At 33.6% G+C, this 21,133-nt stretch overlaps 1 protein-coding gene across 1 annotated transcript in view; it reads right to left on the bottom strand.

Annotated features, from left to right (window-relative positions):
- LOC129216769 (transcription factor COE4-like) overlaps positions 1 to 20,648 on the bottom strand; it is a 44,761-nt gene extending 24,113 nt beyond the window's left edge. Inside the window, exons 1-4 of the mRNA XM_054850985.1 lie at positions 20,603 to 20,648; positions 6,583 to 6,638; positions 3,992 to 4,065; positions 2,315 to 2,383 (exon numbers count right to left, since the gene is read on the bottom strand). Of these exons, the coding sequence (XP_054706960.1) occupies positions 2,315 to 2,383; positions 3,992 to 4,065; positions 6,583 to 6,638; positions 20,603 to 20,648 (245 nt within the window). The remainder of the gene's footprint in view (positions 1 to 2,314; positions 2,384 to 3,991; positions 4,066 to 6,582; positions 6,639 to 20,602) is intronic.
- Positions 20,649 to 21,133: the final 485 nt, after the last annotated feature.

Genomic DNA, 21,133 nt, shown 5'->3' on the forward strand with positions numbered 1-21,133 from the left:
TGATTGATCTTGTAGACGCATAAAAACAGCGGAACTTGCTATTTAAATTCCTGCTCTCCCCCTTTTACAATGCAATAAGTTCACATCTTATTGCATTGTAAAAGGATTCCTTTTACAATGCTAACTCCTTTTGGAGTTAGCATTGTAAAAGGAATCCAAAAGGTGTGTCTACAATTTTTTGGCACATTTGTACTTCGTTTAAAGTTATTGAAAAATATAATTGTAACTAGCAATGATGCCAAATGTGTTGTGGATCCTCCCGGAAATGAATTAAAAAAATTAAAGCGTTCACAATTATTTTTTCCCATTTATATAATATCAGAAAATTCGAATTTCATTGCATACAATAAAATTAATACACATAATAAGAATATATTTCGTACTCTTTGTATAATAAGGAAAATCAAATTAGAACCCCCCCCCCCTTTTTTTTTTCCATTTAAAAGAAGCATTGTATTATACGTGCTGCACAAAAATATTGTTATGATAAAATATGCTCTTTACGATGTAGTTCCTACGATGTAGAGGCTACATCAAAGCTAAAGCAACGTTGGACTCCTTTTGTTAAAAAAGAGTGCAGGTTGAAAGTTTTTTAAAAGCCAGAATTAAGTTCGTTAGAGCATTTTAAGGCAGAACCGGATTGGAGGACATGTGTCATTAGGGTAGGGTTTTCTTTTCCTTTATTTCAATACAAAAAATTAGTCCCTTTACGACATTAAATCCTGGCTGCGCCGCTACACCCACCAACTCTTTTTAAGGTTGTCCATTCAAGGAGTGTGTAATTTCTGAGTCGAAAGTCAAGTAAGGTAATTGCAGCCTTCACGCGACAGGTCACTTCTGTGAGCTCACGCGCAATCCGGGGGTTTTCGAGTAGATTAACCCATCAACCCTCCAAAAGCGAAACTCATAACAGAAGGGCTTTTCACATTCCGCACAAAGAGAACCACACGGACATCACAAAAGCGAGTGAGTAAATCGATTAGTACTACTTCATCCGGCCCCTTCTCCTCCTCTTCATCCTCCTCCTCAGCATCAGCATCAAGTGGGGAGGACTGCGAAATGAGCACAGATGGCACGGAGCCGGGGTCCCGTTTCGTCATATAGCGTTTTATTGTGCGGGCGGGGGTGGGGGTTTTTGAAGTCAAAAACCACTCGGGGGAGTGTAATCCCCTTTACGCAGAGTTTCGAAACCATTACGATGCTCAGTTTGTAAATAATCGATTAGCTGGGAGATTTTTTTTGTTTTAAATTTTTAAATCAGGCACTGCTGGTGCTGTCTATCAGACAGAAAATTAGTTTAGATTATGAAGTAAAGAGAGAAAACCAGCCTTTAATAATTTTTTGAAAAATATTTCTTTTGCTTTTGAGCTGCACGCTGAGATGCTTAACAGTTTTTTATCCAGGATGCAATCAGTGATGTTCCCATCAATTTTCCAGAGGGTATACTCCCAATAATCCACTACGCACAATATTTGTATGCGATCACATACGTAATGTGTCATAATATGAAAATTTTGAAGCTTGAGGGTATACGCTATAGTCTGAAAAATGTTTGAGAGTACTATACGGCGTATATGGAGAATTTATCCAGTGGTGTCCCTATGGGAACACCACTGGATAAATTAGTAGAAGACTTATTAGCAGAACACCAATGTTTCCACAGTGAGCCAAGATTGAAACCAGAATACTCTGCTTGAGTTTTTGGCTTGGTTAGTACCTATCCTCATGTACCATATTTATATTTTAATGCGAAAGTCTGAAATCCGTAAATGTCGACATTAGCCGGTGAATATCAACATTCAGATTCCAAAGATTTCGGCGAAAAATCGGATATTTCCAGTGAGTCACCGATGAAAAGTCGACATTCTCCAATTTTAGTCCTTAACGGTAACAAACGCTTGTAACAAGAGTAAGAATACGGAACTATTAATTATTTAAATCAAACTAATATTTTCTTTTTTATAGCAAATTCATTACTCGGTAAATATGAAGTGAAGCGTTAACTATTCCTAAGACACCAAATTAACTATATCTCAGTTGAGATTTGCGGTTAGGAGAAGAAAAGGTCAGTCAATGAAACTATGAACGCAAGTCCATTTCCTTTAGAATTTTCTGGAGAAATTTCTTTGATTTAAAAAAACAGTTATTTAAAACATACATTTTCAACTTTTAAAAGTGACAAAACACCAAAATTTAGACAAATTTTGAGACATGAAAACTAATTCTTCCATTGTTCAGCATTTTTGATGTAGATACAGTATTCATTAGAAAATTTTTGTTATCAGAGAAGTACAGGAATTTCGGTGGCACTTACTTGTCAATAATAGTTGGATCCGATGGCGTCTCATTTTTGTTTCCACAACTTCTGTTCTGGTTGCAACGTCTGCAAAATTTCACAGAAAAGGAAAGTGGTGTTAAAAAATGAAAATATAGTACACACTCACACACTATATATATATATATATATATATATATATATATATATATATATATATATATATATATATATATATATATATATATATATATATATTTTAATTTGAAAATTGTGTAACTGAATGATTGAGCTGTTTACAAATTTATTAAAAATTGAACGTGCATCAATTTACATATGTTTTGGTAAATATCAAGTAAAAGATTGTAATGCAGCACGCAAATGATTGCTTATTTTGCTATGCACAAAACCAAATGTCGAGACCATTTCTTCCTATCCCGTACCTTCTGCTACGCGTGGTTTGAAAGGTAGGATGGGGCTCTATAAACGCAGATAAACGGCAGTATCTGCAGAAATTAGTTTTCGAGATATTTGAAGAAATGTGTGGTGGACTCAATACTAACAATGGGAAAATGATGGATTTAGACGTTTTTTTCGGGCCTCTTTCTAAGCGTAAACCAAATAAAGGAGCATGTACAATTGATAACGTACAATAGATGACAAAAACGCAAAAAAAAAAAAAAAAAAAAAAAAGTGCAGTTACTGCCTTTTACTTGCTAATGGCAGAATAGACATATTTATGTAAAACAAATTGAAATCTTTCAACAACCAGTCACATTGAGCTATTCTCTAATCAAGAACTTAGGTTTCAATGAATGAATAAGCATTTTAACTATTAAAAAATAATAAAAATATTTACTTATGTACACAATTCAATTTCAAATGATTTCATTAGCTGTCGAAAAAAACCTTAGATTACTTTTTAGTAACAAACATTGAAATTCAAAAACAATTATTAATTTCAAAATGTACGTGGTTTTAAAAAAATAGAGTTTTAAAGTCTGAAAAAAAAAAAAAAAAAAAAACCCTTCGTGCAATCTGAAGTGACAGCAAATAATACCATGGCCAAAAAAAAAAAAAAAAAAAAATGATTTTCAGTCAAAGTTTAATTTTAGCAATTAAATTAAAAACACCAAGTGATAACTTTTAAGATTTTTTCAGCATTAATTTAAAAAACAAAGATTTTTTCTTGAAATCGTAATAACAGTATGTTAATTACTTAATTACTTCAAGACAATGAGTAAAGGCAAGGGAGCAAAGTCATTAATGACGGCTTCCTCTTCGCCTGTAGGGTTGTTTATTTTACTTAGTTTGGAATGCTTGGAAGGAAAATTCAAGCAAGGTAAAATAAACTTTACAGATACAGATGCGATCTTAGGAAGCTCATCCTAAGATTGAATACTTTGACCTTGAGGAACACAGATGCACAAATATGTGGCACTGTATAATCACATCTCATTCATTTTACTTTTTAAAACAAATGATTGGTGGAAAATTCGTAGGGAATCAAAGTACTTCATTTTGCAAGGAAATTTTTTTTTCTTTTCTTCATTTGATCAATTTTCCCTGAATTTTTGTTATTCCCTGATATTTCCCTGAGTGATAAAAATCCCTGACTTTTCCCTGATTTCCCTGATCTGTCGCCACCCTGAAATTTTAATTTTCCTACTACGGGCAAAGCCGTGCGGGTAGACTACTGCAAAATAAAATACTTACGAACAAACGGATTCATGGGTAAGAAGAACTCTTTTCATGTTTGGGTTTCCGTCTTGTCCTTCATACCGAATCAGCTGAAAACAGAACATGAATTTGTTATTCACATCATATTAATCTTGAACGTCATAATCATGATGTACTAAAATAAAAACCACATCTCGTATTTTCACAGCATAGGCATTATTCAGATTATTTGCAACTTTATTTTTGCTTTATATACCGCTCCTCCAAAATATTGTCACGTTATTTTTGAGTTTGTCCCCATTTTACTAAATTCTGTTGAGGTTGATCTTCTTACTGAAAATTAAGTTGTAGGATGATTGCCTTTACGAAAAAAAAATCGCAAAATGGGTGGCGATTAGTATCTAGAAAACACACCTTAAGAATTTTACAACGGTGAAAATTTGTAAAAATTCTGAAGAAAGAAATGTTTAATACTTTTTAAGAAAACGTAAGGATAGGAATGAATATGGAACTTTATACTTAATTTTTTTTTCTACAAACTTAAAAAATAGAAAGTATAAACAAAAAATTCTGTTGAATTAAGATGATTACTAAAGAAATAAAGTTATAACAAACAATTTCGCTATACAATGTAATTACAATTTATTCTTCATCATTTAGGTAGCGAGCCGTTTTCCCTCCATTCTAATATGTACAAATCATTTAATAAGGTAATTTATTTGAACTTACAGATTTCAATCATTTACTGATTACTTACTACTTTTTAACTTGTATCTTGTTCCGTCTCAATTTCTTTTAAAGACGGAAATCTGTCAAAAGACGGAATGCTTTTACATCTGGGTTTAAAACAGTGGTGCCCAAACTTTTTGTACCTGACTGCGACACCTCACATTAAGATGAATTCCAAGGAAATTTCAATGTATTTAAATTTTTCTAGATGTGAGGAAGCACGAAAAGAGAAAGAAAATAACAAGCCAGCGATTATCATGACTACGAGCTTTTTTCAATTAATGAAAAATTTCCACCAGTTTTTTTGAAACCAACTGACTATTTGTCTCCTAATTTGCAACAGACATTCTAAATACCGAATGATGGTGATTGGCAGGGGTAGACTCCAAAACATAGCTTTCAATTCGCAAAACTGAACATAACATTGGGCCACATGGATCGCGGGCCTCGCATGACCCGGTGACCGTAGGTTGGGCACCACTTATTTAATTAAAAAATAATAAATTACCACTAAATGATTTATGCAGAACTTTATCAATCATTATAATGGTTACATAACCAATTACGTGAGATCACTGGCGCGGCGAGATGGGAAGGGGGGGGGGTAACCCCCTCAGAGGTCTTGATTTTTACATTGTTGCCAATCCTAACAGTAGTTTTACACACGTGAGGACTCGTTTGATCATAAAACCATTTCCAGAAGATAATTCGTGCTGAGCTAGTGCGTGAGACTGCATTTCAGCAAAAATGCATTTCAGCGTAATCAACAAAAACATAACTAGAAAAAAGAATCATACAATAGGTGAAAAGGTGCCTCGAAATTAAAATTTTTGGGAAGGGGGGAATTTTGCCGAATGTACCTCAGCACTTTATTGAATGATAAAGTATAAGAATATACAGGGTGTTCCGTTTTAACCTGCAAGACCTATTTTCGCAACCGTTAGTTCTAGATGCATACTTTCAATTGCAAAAATGTTCAAAATTAGATGTGGAGTAGGGGCATTGAAAGTTTGAAGGAAAATTATAAATGAGTCAAAAAATACAAAATTTAACTTTTTATACGGCCCCTAGATCCCCTAACTTATATTTAGAGAAATTATCTCCATTCAAAACTATTACGGACACAAAACACTTGATCTTTGTGCGACCGAAACTCAAGGAGATATTCCAGTTCAAAGTTTTAAGGGACCATACAGAAGATAAGATTGGAACTTATCGCCCTTTTAGAAAAATGACAGGTTGTCAAAAAAAAGTAAAAAAAAAAAAAGGTATTTAAATTTTTTATTGCTATCCAAAAATTCATGCAAATGCTGTACAAATCACGCTGAAAAACTTCAATCAATTTGAAAAACTCTGCACATATACAATTTTAAATACTTGGTAATTGCTATATTTTCCCCCAAAAGGTGTTATTGACGGCGAGTGTAAAGTGGTATAAGTCACAAAATGCTGCGTTTCATATCGGTCGCAATAATTTCAAACTTTTTGTGTTGGAATTGTATTTTAATGGAGATTATTTCCCGAACTATAAGTTAGGGAACCAGGGCCCGTATAAAAAGTTAAATTTTGTATTTTTTTACCCATTTTTATTTTTACTTTTCAATATCCTGACTTTGCTCCTGATTTTGAACATTTTTGAAATTCAAAGTATGCATCTAGGACTAACGGTTGCGAAAGTAGAAGGTTAAAACGGAACACCTGTATATAGCCTAATTATGATTTTCTCAAAAATTGCAATTTGGAATGCTACCCCCAAATTTGCTGAATTCTGAAATTTTTTTTAGGAGGTCACACCTATCGGGGCGCCCCTGAGCTTGAATAGGTGATCGTTACATAGTGCGCACATCGTTTTGATAGGACTGAAATTATTGCGATTTGAACAGATAAACGATACTTACTTCGTAACTTTTGGAGTCAACAAGGCGAATATATAAACTTTCTCGATTTTGGCTCCCTGAAATTCAAAATGAATAAAAGCAATGACTAAATAATTTTATAAAAGCAATGACTAAATGATTAAAATTAAATTTGAAAATTCTCTGAAGAAATTAAATGTTGGGCTAAATAAGGACTGTTCTGAACCAATGCTTTAAACTAGGATGGACACAACCAACATTTTTCAATGGTTGAGGGGCAAACTTCAGCATAATAGTTCGCCAAATAAATGTACCAAGGCATTTAAAAACAATAAATGATTCATTAAAATGTAAAATTAAACCATGAGGGAGAACCTGATTGCGATGACACAAATTTTTCCATGTTCACGACTTTGAACAGTTAAGAAGGCACCAAGAACCTTTCGTGCCTACGACAAAAAAGTAATCATCAAACGAATTTAATTCTGTGTGAGTTAATTAGATGAAATTGTTTCCCTCCCCTTACTTTTGCGACGAAAAAGCTTTTATAAGTAGCTGTTATTAATTCCCCCTCCCCCCTCTCCATCTATAATGATGCTATAATGTTTCAAATAGCTACTCCATCATATTTAACATATCAGTTTAAAAAAATGGCGTAACATCCATCTTGACAGGCGATAAGAATCGAATTAGCAAATATCATAATTCTAAAACAGTAGTCCACCAGAACCAAGACCAAAAACCTTTCATCAAACTTTTTTTTCGCTTCGTTTTACACTCTCCTTTTGGACAAGAGTATTAGCATACGGTGCATATTTCCTATCACTTTAATCATCAGTGGGGGGGGGGATATCAGATTTTAGCAGTCTGGAGTTTTAAAATGACGTTGGAAATTGATTAAGATCACCAGCAAAAGATTTCAGAGTTTATAGGGTGTGAAAAGAATTACGGCGCATAAATCACTCGTCGGCACCAAGGGGGAGACCCACATGTTGTGCGTGTGGCCCTACCACCTTTTTTTTTTTTCTCTCTCTCTTCCATTTCTTCTTCGAAGGAGAATTAGTAAATTTGCAGAGATAGAGCAATACTTTAGAAAGCAATTCATCTTTGAATGATTTGATAGCAAAACAACATTTAAGAAATTGATTTATAGTTATAAATGAGACATCTAACACTTTGAAACTAAACATCGCCTGGTTATCACTCGCAATTAGGAATTTTAACTTAATAAATCATTTTTTTTTCCAACCATACTCATGATTTCACTTTTTTATTCATGCGAAGAGTAAGAATTACTCACACACAATTGAATTAAAAAATGAAAATAGGTTTTGTTTTGTTAAGTATAGTTCATTGAAGACTTATAATGAAACAAAATAATAAGGAAACTAACATTTTTGCTTGAACTAACCAAAAAAAGAAAAAAAATCAACCACTTTTTGAGTAGTACCTGGCGCAGGGCCGCCACGAGCCAAGCTGTATCCTTTGACAGTTTATTTGGGGGAACGCCTACTCAAATAAAACTTATAAAGTTTATACTGTTTCGAGCAAAGCCCTAGTTTCTGACTAGGCTAACTTGCCGTTATTGGCCCTGACCTATTGCGTTAGTTGTTTTTCTTTTTAATTCTTACATATTCACGACGCTTTCATCGTAATTTTCATTCTTTTGATTTTTTCTAAAAATAAGCTGTCTTACCTTTTAGTAAGTTACCGCCCTATAGCCAAGGCTAAGGCAGAAATACATGAAATTCACCGCCAGGCGCCAGCTCAGTAGAAGTCATTACTGCCGAGGACTGCAGTTTCGTGCTTGTTAGGTTTTCCATCTTCAGCTCAATCACTTCTTATCGGGCTAATGAGTGCTAATATGCATGAAACTGCATTCCTCGGCTGGAATGACTGAGCTGGAGGTGTATTTCCTGTAATTGTCTTAGTTGTTCCCTGAATAGCAATATTAATTAGCAGCTTCATATTCATTGCAGACTTTAACTCAACATTTTCTGCCTCAGTATTTTATCCCCGTATTTCAGTTTTCCATGTTCATGAGCTTTCCGCATAAGCTAGTTTTTTTTAAAATACTTCTTTGGGGAACATCGCTATTAACTTACAACTTCAGATTCATATTAAATTTTAACCTATAAAAATAAGCTATAAACTTCCAAGAATAGTACAGTACATTTGTAAGTTCCATTATTCATCGCACTCCTTCCGCATAAACTTCCTTGAGCGTCACTACCAAGTTCCTATTCATTGTAGCATTTAAGATTGTTTTGTTACTCCTTGAATATTAATAATTTTCTACAACTGCTAAACTGAAAGTTTTGGAGAACGTTCAATAAATGCCTTTTTTTTTTAATGCTTAGCACTTTATCAATAATTTAGCAAAAAAATTGGGCATTTACGCAACTTGTTCAATTAACGTAGAAGAGCATTAGGTGTCCCCTAAATCTGGTTTTCCCCCAAATTAGATCTTTTCATCGCGGTTGCTCACTTAGATTAATAAATAAACAAAATAAGGGGCGCAGGGATAGAAGAGTGTTTGTCTTCCACCATTGGCTCTTCCTTTGCCTTTCTCCAAACAGAAAATTTGAAAACATGCGAGTAAAATTCAGAGAGAAATTTAAATTATCTCAATTCTATTTTTTTACGATTTAATACATAATAAAAAGATAATTGATCTGGTAGTAGTTAAAAGCATTCACAGAATTATTATTATTATTATTTTCCTCTTCTTCAGGAAAAAGTAATTAAATATGAGCAGGTTTCCTGTAAAAAATAGAATATATTTTGGAAGTGATGAAATATACACATTTTAGACAGACATCATGAACACATACTGAAATTTGTTGTCATATGTTATTCAACAAATGGTTTTAGCGCTAAAAATATTCAGAACATTACTTTTTCTATATTTTCCTACCTTCCATACGACAACGGAAGACAGCTATTTCTTCTATCGAGAATAGAAACCGGGGCAACAGATTTTAGCCCAATATGTGAGAGGAGAGGGACTGGAAGATATAAAAAATTCAGATTTCAATGTGACGTATTTTAAAGATATCCCCCTCCCCCCCGGCTTTCATCCGAAAAACACGGTGAACCAAGTCGTCCAAAACCATATCCTAATATTGACAATTTAGGCATTTTATTATTCCACAATGGACCATTGTGGAATAATAAAATGCCACAATGGAGTTGTTTCCTTCAGTCAAAAGTAGTACTTTTAGTCACTGAAATTGATATAATAAGCAAAAAAATAACTTGGACCCAAAAATTTCTTTCATTTTCCCACACAATAGACATTTTTAAATTAATTTTTTAAACTGTCCGATTTTTCAAACAAGGTGTGGTCTTGATGACGTCACAAATGATGCTCTTTGGCGCATCTTTGTACCGCGTTTCCACGTTATGATAATTAAGAAGCGAATTAAAATTGCGCTGTAGGCTTGCTATCAACCATATCGTTGCCAATACACGGGAGTAAAGATGCGAATTAATATTTCGCTCTGTGGATGGGAACACAGAACGGCATTTCATCATTTGTGATGTCATCGGCAAGAAATGTAAACAATGAAAGTTGAAATAATTTTTTAAAAATATTAAACTTAAACAAATCATTTAAAAAAATAGTTAGATCCTATGTTTTTAAGCATGTTCTTTCAGAAAAAATTACTTTTAAAATTTTGGAAACGACCCCATTAGTTACAGAATTTTTTTTAACGATATTTTAAGGAATTATCCCCAACTTGCGTTCATTCGGCTACTATTCTCCTAAAGCGCTGAGGCTGGCAGTACGTAAACTGTTAAATTTTGTTTAGTGGATAGGGATGAAAATAAAGACTCAACTTAGGAAAATACCGTCCCCCCCCCCCTCCTCTATTCACCCGAAAAACGCTGTAAACCACGACGTCCATTAAAATATCCTGACAATTTAGGCATTTTATTATTCCGCAATTAGTTACAGAATACTTATAAATGATATTTCTGAGGAAATATCTCTAACTTACTTTTATTCTACTAGATTCTTCTCATAAAATGTTAAGGTTAGTAGTATACATATTTTGATTAGTGAAAAGGGATGAAACCAAAGACTCAGTTTAGAAAATTTTAAATCAATGTTGTAGAGAAGTAACATTTGAAAAAGAAAAAAAAAACATTTAAATGCAAAGCTAAACCAACTACTTTAAAACGGCACAAAGTTTTCAAAAAATACCTGCCTAATGTCTACATACATCCATAGATTCGCATCTTTTCGCACTGAAAAAAGGTGTTCCTTGCATTCTCCAAACGTTCTCGTTCTTTTTTTTTTTAATTTTAATTAATTTATTTTTATGAAACAAATTTGTGCTCTTTTAATCGCTGTTGACTTGACTTGACTTTCACTTTTTATTACAGAAGTATTTATTTCGCATAATATGGATGTTTTCAGACTTTAAAAGCTGCTTGTTAAAAAAAAATATGTATAAACTTATAAAGTGTCAGAAATTGAAAAAAAAAAGCATTTGACTTACCATTTGCATGTCTGACTAGTAAGTTGTATTCTATTCCGTTCTTTTCCTGAAAGAATTAATTAATGTAAACTTCAAAATTAATAAAACATTAAATTTACTCAGCAACTAATGATAAAAATACATAAACCGCATATTTTTGAGGATAAACAGTAACCCCTCGTTATTTTACGTTTGTCAGGAGACAGCAAAGAAAAAAAAAAATATTATTAGAATTATTTTTTGATAAAAAAAAAAGAAATTTTGTCTACCAATATTTGTTTTAAAGCAAAAATAATTATTTAAAATATTGCTATTGTTTTTGGTTGGAATACGAATCGAATGTTGCAGTTTGAAGTGCAATGAATTAAATGTGTAAAAAAAACTTGCCAGTTTTGTGCATTAGGGAAAAAAAACTTCTGAGAAATATAACATTTGTTTTCTGTGATGTCAAGTGTAAAGCATTTTTTTTAATGTATTTATATAGTTTTAGAAAGACAAAGGAAAATGCGAAACAGTGGACGCCGGTCAATGAAATCAATAGTTTATTGAATCAACCGCTTTAACGAATCAAATTGTCAAAAACAGAACAAAATCCAACTGTATTGAATTAGCCGCTTTATGGAATCAAAACTGTTTAGAACAAACGTGATTCATATAAGTAGCGGCCACTGTATATCCGAATGAGCGAAAGAATCGTCTTGACGAATTTTTTTTCAAGCGAATGAAGAATCATTGAGATTGAGTGATGCATCTCAGCGTGAATCCGATAAGATGAGAAATTCAAAAATCTAAGTATTTTTAGTCAAATGTGGTAGATAATTAAATAATAATAATAATAAAAAATCAGACTGTATTCTTATAAGTTGAACCATAACGTTGACAATGTTTACCTCTGTTTGGGGTAATAAGAAGGCTAATTGACCCAAGTGGAGTTGAGTTAGGTTACTTTGTAGTAGTTTTGTAAAAGTATTCCAATTCAAATCCACGTAAAAAGGATGGCAAATAATAATTGTGCAGAACAATTGAGTTAAATAATGCAAAAAAAGAAGTACTTACGATATTATCGTCTAAAAATCTGACAAATTTGGCTTCAAGAATTGTAACTTGTGATCCATTAGAGTCCTGCAGACATACTTCAAAGTTGAAGAAATTTGATTTCCTCAAGTCTTTAGGTGGCTCACAAGGAAACCGAGCTCTTTGAATTGAAGGAGCATATCTGGGCGAAAAGAGAAAGAAGACATGTGAGTCATTCTCACGAAAATAAGTACAGTGGTACTCCAAGTATCTGAACTCCGGCTATCCGAACGGCTGATTATCCAAATCGCTTTTAGAAATGAAAAGAAAAGAGAGAGAGACGGGAAACGGGTGTGATTGCGATTTGCAAAGGCTTCTAATGTGCACCACTACTTGTAAGTACACTTAAAATGTTAAAGTGTAGCCATTCATTAAGTTAATCTTTATTTTTTCCTTAAAAATAGTTTTTTTCTCCCATTTTAAACATACATACGGTGATACGGTAATTAAATATAATAGACTGTTTTTGAAGAAAAAAATGTTATCAGAATTTTATGATTATCTGAATAGAATCAGGTCCCAATTGATTCGGATAGTAGGAATTCTGTTTTACAAATAATGTCCGACACTTTTGAACTTTATTTTAATAATTTCTATATACTGTTTTTTTTTTCATTCACGGTAAAAAAATTTCGAATGATCACAGATTATTTCCAGGTAACGTTACGGGATTTCACGAGTTTCGACTAGTTTCCAGCAAAAAAATAAGAATATTTGCGAAAAAGTTTCCTGAATTGCTACAATCCTCATAAAAACTGGCCTCTTACTGTTGTGAGAAACATTTTTAACAACATTGCCGAATAAAGAAACTTTTAGGAAGCTATGTCCATATATCACTCATAGTCCCTTCGGGGTGCTGTTGTCGAGTACATGCAAAAACGCAAATGAGAAAAAAATCTGATACAATCCGAAAGCCAGAATTTTCTGCTGGAGGGGGAAGGATTGGAAATAATAAGTCATATTTTTCTCCTGTAGGCCAGTTTAAAGCCCTAGATCGTTGCTTAAGTAGCGACACGTCCGCCATCTTGGGCTAAACGACGCTTTCCTCTATGCCTGCTACGGTGAAGTAGCGTGTTTTGCTTCTTGAATGTGATGTTTCTTGATTGTGAATTAACATGGAGTTAATAAGAAACCACCATTAAGAAGCAAAACACGCTACTTCATAATAGCAGACATAGAAGAAAGCATCGTTTAGCCCCAAGATGGCGGACGTGTCGCTACTTAAGCTACGATTCAAGACTTTAGGCCAGAATGGAGGGCATGCACATGTATTCAGAGTCCGATTAGTTTAATATTGGACATGGGGCACATTTCTATTTCAGCCCCCTACCCCCACGTAGGGCCCGACTAAGATATTTGAAGACACTGGGCATGAAAATGAAATTTATGTCGTGCCCCCTCCCCATATTCCCGCTTATTCTATTTAATGAAGCAATAAAATATTTCGATACTTTCGTATTAACACAGCCATGCTAAATTTGGTGGTACCTCATATCACAATATACAACATTTGAAAAGTAGAAGAAATATATGATAATGATATAAGGGGTGGTTAAACTTTTCCCGTTGCAGTAAACCCTAAATACCAATGCTAAATACAGACTGTGTAGAACTTGTAGTGGTTTTAGAATTTGCAAAAATGATCAAACTTTTAAAGGGAATTTTTATCAACAAATGGGAGCTTTTTTCCTTGTCTTGGAATTTGCAAAAATATCGATGATATCATTGTACTCTAGATCCTAAGTGAAATAATCATTTATTTTTTAATTTTATGATAAATTAAGGGGATTTTGGGCCCTTCTGAAATCTAAGAGAAGGGGCCTGTGCCCTACGTGCCCCTGCAGTAATCTTGCTCTGCATGTATTATTATATTAGGATTGGCAATATGGTAAACCAACCCCCTTCCCCCGCCCCGCCTCTCATTCTAACCACAAGACAAATAAGACCCGCATATAATGCTCCCTCTGAATGCCAATTTTGTCCTGTCAGAGAATTGGATAGAAGAATACCCCTGTTAAAAGATCTGTCTTTTAACATGTTAAAAGACATCTGTTAACAACCTCAATCTGAAATAACATGTAAATATACCACAAGAACACAAGAACCCCCATATTATCCATCACACCCAGATTACTCGTCACCCAACCACCCAATCTACCACCATGATGTTTCAAGAACCTCTCTTAACAAGCAAATTTCAAGAATCAGCAAGCTCTATACAGATAGCCAAGGGAATCATCTGAAGGACAAGCCATAAAGTTTTCAATTTCTTTAACAGATTGCCGGTCACTTTCTTCTGCTGCTTCTGTAAACAGGGCTTCTCACGTTGGTCCACAACAATGGCTACCTGTCCGGGGTTGTCTCTAAATGACCTCGTTTGTCACCTGAGGGGGGATGGAAGCTGTCTCTTAACCATTGCTGATCCATTTTCGAAGGATAGTGAAGTGAAATTAGTCTAAAAGCTGCGTTTTGCTTCTGTATTCATGGACTCAAGAATGCATTTATTTTGTGGTCTGAGAAGTGAAAGTTTTTCTTTTGTGAGTTTGTTTGTATAATAAATGTCCTATTGTATATTGTGGGAAAGGATACTTGGAAGGAGTTGATTTTAACTTTTTCTTTGCTATCTTTTTCTGAAATTTATGATGCAAATGTAGTGCGATGTTCAGATATCAGTTTTTTCCTTGGGAAGAAAGGGAAGAAGACTTGCATATGGTGAAATTCCGTTTCAACGAATACCAATACAACGAAGCAAAAATCACGGTCTCTCGAAGTTCGTTGTCGCGGGATTTCGGGATTTCCGTCACAACCGTTTTTTTTCCGATGATCCCTAAATTAAATTACCGTATTACTCCGCATTATCCGGCATGCCGGAAAAAAAGCGAGGCTGACCAGCATGCCGGGAAATTCAAATTTTCCGGCATGCCGGATAATTTGAGGTTTATTTTGCAACAAAACAAAAGCAAATTTCCCCATTCTGTTCCAATTGTGTATTTCATATAATACGTGCTTTTTATTTATGGTAGGTCCTTAATGACGGAATTAATTATATTCCAATAAAGTAATCAATTCAAAAGCAATCATTGTTTTGTGATTCGTTAACTGAATTATTTTAGGTTCCTTTTAGAGAGGTGAATTTAGTTTTTACTAAAGAATAGCTATAATAAATTTCTTTAACAATGGCTTAGGGCAGTAACTTACTGCTTAAATGTTTGCTTAGTTTAAATTTAATTTTTATAAAATTATTCGTTATTTAATATTTTTGTTTTTAAAATCGCAAATGACATTGTTAGTTAATATTTCAAAAAATTAAACTTTTTGTTAATACTAATAAGATATGTCTAGAACTTATATTATTTGTTAAGTTGAACATATATTATTTATAGTATATTTTTTTTTCCTAACTCAATTTTTCCGGCATGCCGAAAAGGACCAGACAAGTGTTACTGAAAATCTGGTGACCCCCGAATTTTGCGGCATGCTGGATAATGCAGTGTAATACGGTAGCATATAACTCAAGATAAAGGACAAATAAAGCATTAATTTTTGTGATTTAAAAAAAAAAGGGTGGGGGATGGAGAGAATTTCCTGTATTTTACAGGTTTTTATGAAACATTCCAAACTCCCTGGATTTTCCCTGTTTTTCTAATGTTTATTTTATTTTATTTATTTATTTATTTATTTATTTTGTATTTTTTTAGGTTTCTCTTGTTTGGCAACCTTACCAATACCTTCTTATGGAAGCGCGCCCCATTGATTGGAATCTGAAACCACTGACTTTGAAGCTCGTTCAACTCGATTTTGTTCTCGAGTCTTAAGGAATCCCTTTCTTTCTTTCTTTCTTTTTTTTTTTTTTTTTTTGAGCGCAAAGAAAAAAACGTGAAGAAGGTTTCAAATGCAACAATTCCAGTACTTCATTTGATTCGAATGCTTTCCTGAACTGACCCCGACCACTGCAGATTCTTCATTCTTTCGCTAATGATCAGAACGTCGGTTTTTCAAAGAATTTCAAAGGCTACCTTGAACAAAAAGCAGAAACAATGAAAAACCGACCTCTGATAATTTCATAATCCTCTTTTTCCCAGAATGGAAAATCATATTTTTTCCGAAACGAAAAACTATTTTGAAACATTCATTTTAAGTTTACTGTTTATCGTCAGAATTATTTCCATTCCTTCAATTTATTTCTGATTATTTAATATGATAATTTATGTCTGATGTTTTATCAGTTTCCCCAGTAACAATCTCAATTAATCATAACTCATTTGGCAAAAAAAAAAAAAAAATCATTTAAATGTAATTGAGTGCATGTGTTTTCAAATTACGAACATACAGTTTTTCTATTTGTTTAAGTAAGTTGACTCAGACAAGGATTTTGAAATTTTTTTTTAAACGTGTTACTGTCACTGGACCAATGATCTTTGTATCTTCATTGAAAGAATATTTGTCTGAATTAAGCACAATAAAGGGGAGTACTACACAAATTCTCATACAAAATTAGCTGCCAATATTTCAGATACACGGAGCATACCATACAATCGCTCAATTTAAGGAAAAGAACAAAAACAACCAAACCAAACTCTGGGAAGATGTCGCACCCTGGCAAGGAAACGGACACAAATCAAAATTTGGGAAAAACGCTCTAGCTACTGATTTTAAATCTATAAACTTGATGCTCTTTCTTGCTACAAAACTCGCACAGAGTTAGCTTAGATAACTGGTGCGTGGTAGCGTAAAAACCATATAATCAACAGTGACACATCATAAAAATTTCATAATTTAGAATAATCCACACATCATTAGTTCGAAAAAAAAATCCGAATTTTAAGTACGCATTTTTTATTCAGACTAAAAACTAAACATTACAAAATAAAAGTAATATTTGAGACCAAATCACTTAAAAAAAAAAAAAAAAAAAATACAAATATTGCACGTACACAGCTTATTGTATAATCCAATTATTCTGAAGGTACTTCTTGGAAGCTAGTGCTGAACGCTGGTTTGAAGTTGCTGGAAACTATCGTCTCGATAGCAAAATTCTATGCTTTATATTGCAGTGGGGAGGTAAAGCGCATTATCGGCAGAAATGAGTTTTTACGATGTTTGAAACAAAAGACGTTTTGGATTCCATACTAACATTAGAGAAATACGTGAAATACACCGCCCTGTTGGCGGTAATTTACTGAATATTAGAGAAATGTTCGAATTAGGCGTTATTTTTGTTCTTTAATTTTTGCGAAAACCAAATAAGCAGACTTGTACCGAAAGCTAAGGTACAATAGATGACAAAAATGCATATAAATAAATAAAGTGAAATAAAAATAAATAAATAATGATATAAAATGCAATATGAATAATTAAATCAATACTTATGTTTCATACCTCTAGTAAATGTTATAACAGAACTTAAATATGAGTAGGGCACAGTTGAAAATAGAGAAAAATGTGGAGGGATATTGTTTACACTTAGCATGGGCGCCCACATGCAAAGTTGCAACGGGGGGCTCAACTATTTTCCCCGTGGTTTAGCTGGATATTTTCACCGTGGAAACTGATCTCAGGACAGATTAGAGTCATTAAAATTTGACACTTTTAATAACTTATTCATTAATGGCTGGAGAAGAAATGTTTTTACATTTTTGCAAAGAAAAAAGTACTAAAAGCAAGGAAATTCTAATTTCAAAGGGGGGACGGGGCTCTAGCCCCCCTTGCCCTCCTATATGGGCGCCCTTGACGCTTAGCAGTGTGGGTGCCAGCCCTCGCAGGCAGGGGCGGATACAGAAATAACTCTTTTTGAGGGGGGGGCAGACATTGTGATCCCCCCCCCCCCAATGTTTCATACCAAAAGCTTGTAGCTAACTTTTAAATTCTTTTTTAGGATCAAGTCACCTTGAATGGCCAATGGCCATATGAAATACAATGCATGCTAAGCATTAGAGAGAGGGGGGGGGGAGGAGTTTGAATTAGGTGGAAATTGAATAGCGCCCCCCCCCCTGTACAATGTTTCATACCAAAAGTTTTCATGACTGATTTTTAAATGTTTTTTTTTAAGATCACTAAAGGACAATTAATCACTTTTAAAGTACATAAAAATTATGCACTAATATGCTTTGAATGTGGACGTAAAACATTTTAAACATTTCAAGCGAATTAAGTACTAAACCCAATATAATATCATCGAGATATTATAGGATGAACGGATTTAACTAGGAACATTGTCATAATGATTATAACACGAGGGCAAGGTTATTGAATAAACCCATACCTCATTTGAGTTTTTAAATTAATTTATATATTAATTTTATAATAGTATGTGATATAAAAAAAATCACATATAGCTTCATGTTATGTAAAATCATATAGCTATATGTTTTATTGAAGAATTATGGTTTTGTAAAGAAAATACCATGTTATTTCTTTCATTTTGCATTTTTATGAGCTGAAAAATAAATCTATTATTTCTCAAATAGCTTCCTGGATTGAAATGATTCTTTTAGACACGTCAACATATTTTTTAAAACTTGTAATTATTGATTGCATCAAAAACGAATTAATGGATGAATTGCGATATTGCTTTCCTTTGAATTCGAAACCAGTGAGTTAAATGTAACCTGCCGCTCTAGCTTGCGACTCCAGTATTACTTCTTTAGCAAAACAAAAAGGCTTATATTCAAAAATATGCTCTGTGTGTTTTGCGTTCTTTTTAAATAACTGTAAAAAACAGTTGTATTACAACGAAGACAATAAAAAAAAATTTATTTGAATTTTGACATCTTGAATTCAAATTATGTTTTTCGCAATCACAAGTGTATGTAGGCTTGTGTGAGGGGGATATGTGTGTTTGTGCGTAGGGGTATGTGTGTGTAGGCATGTGTGTTTGTCTGTGTGCTGGCATAAGTGTGTGGGTAGTTGTGTATATGAATGTGTGTATGTGTGTGTGGGAGGGGTATGTGTATGTGTGTGTGGGAGGGGTATGTGTATGTGTGTGAAGGCATATGTGTTTGTGTCAGTGTGCAGGCATGAATGTGTGTGTATTTGTGTGCGCGCGTGTGTGTGTAGTTGTGTATGTGTGTGCGCGCGTGTGTGTGTAGTTGTGTATGTATGCGCGTGTGTGTAGGACATGGACGCAACCTGGAGACGGCTTTCGCTATAGGAGCAGCATCGTGAGGAGCCGGTCGACGGCAACAGGGTGCGGAGGGTGGCGGTGGGAAAATAAAAAGATAGGATATCAAAACAGTCAAATGAGAACAATAAGCAATCGCGATTGCTCAAAAATGTAAAAAAAATGAAACAATATAATTAATTTATACTTTTTTTTTGGGGGGGGGGGGACTCTCCCCCAAAAATCCGACACTCCTTTCAGCGCTCTTGTATATAGCGCCCTGTGCAATAGCGCTGTTTGTACATACACTGCTCTTTAAAACTTTTTCTGTAATTCAACACTTCATAGTTCAACTAAATGATGTAAATGTACCACCATAAATGTAAAGATAATATTGACCCTTCCCACACAAACATTCAAAAGAAAAAAGTAGGTCATTTACCAAACAATTCTTTTTAAAGTCTTTTGAACTTCATTCGTCAGTATATTTTAAAAAACGTAAAAAAAAACACTAGTTATTATATTTAACTTTGCACAATATTACCAAGAAATAAAGCATTCTTACATAAAACAAACAAAACACAAATTCAAGTGTCGAAAGAAGTTTATTTTCAATATATCATTAGTTTTTATTCTTTTTACAAAAATGTATGATTTTTTTAAGGCTATGCATGAGGTTTAAAAAAAATCGGGGCTCCAAGCCTAGGGGGCCCGTGTGGTAATCAGATGCTAAGTTTAGAGAGAGAGGGGGGGGGGGGGGGGAGACAGTCTGCGACGTAAACTAAACACTTTGCAAATTTTCCAAGACGTCCAATGCTATCGAGTTCCTAAACAACTTCTGTTTTTTTTTTTTTTTTTTTGATACATGAATTCAACGTAAGTGTGAGCTTGTAGCTTCAGCGTTGTTATAAATATAATGCTTGATTTTTCAAGATCATGTTTCTCATTATAATTCCAGTGCTGAACGAGGCTCTAAGTACTAAAAAGTTGCTTATTTGCTCATTCGCACAGTTCTGTATCGTAATCGTAAAATCGGCACTTAAAAATAATTCGTCTATATAGAACTTCATAACTTTTAAATTTAATAATCTCACCCAAAAACAGAACATTTGTAGAAAAAAAAAAAAAAAAAACACCTTCTTCCTATGGCCGGAAAGGCACAAATCCCATATATCAGCGAAAGGCTTGGCTCTCCTCATATCATCCTCGCTGATGAGAAGATGTACGGATTGATTACGGAAAATTTCCAAGTTTTTTACATTTCGTACTTTTATCATTCACCTTCTTATTGTTGTTATTTCCTGATAAGGATTTAATTTTTTTTCTAGTTCTCATTCGTTGGTTCATATCTAGTCTTCTTTATAAATTAAGTGAACAAAAGAAAAATCTTCTGCAGACTTACCAAGCTTACGAAATTTGAAACATCTTTCTTCATTTTGGCAATCCATTATGCAGGAAATTTTTAAATGCAACGAAAGTAAAGAAGATTATTCAGTTATAATTATCTTTAAAAACGGTCATGAAAAACAATTACTAGATGAAAAGTGCATGTAAAAAAAAAGCATCCAGCAACAAGCTTTTGAACACATGCATTCATGTGTGCATATTCATGTTTAACTTTTTTTTTAAATTGAAATGTTTCAATTAAATCATTTAAAAAAATAATTTAACTACAACATTTAAATGTCATTATATTAGTTTCGAAGAAATTGAAAATCCTTTTTGAAAAAAAATCTTTTTATTTATTTATTAACTATTTGTTTTTATTCCTTAAATGTTGCAATACTGTCGCCACATTTTCTGAATTAACAGCAAAACTTTTCAAATAAGGAAGTTTTTTGGGAGGTCACCGTGGACCTCATCCGCCTTGAAAACAGGGTGCCTCTGCACATTTAGCTGTTTTTACTTTTCCTTCAGAGGAAAATCTGCATTG

Source organism: Uloborus diversus, chromosome 2 (genome assembly GCF_026930045.1).
Source record: "Uloborus diversus isolate 005 chromosome 2, Udiv.v.3.1, whole genome shotgun sequence".
In the NCBI taxonomy this organism is placed as follows: Eukaryota; Metazoa; Arthropoda; class Arachnida; order Araneae; family Uloboridae; genus Uloborus; species Uloborus diversus.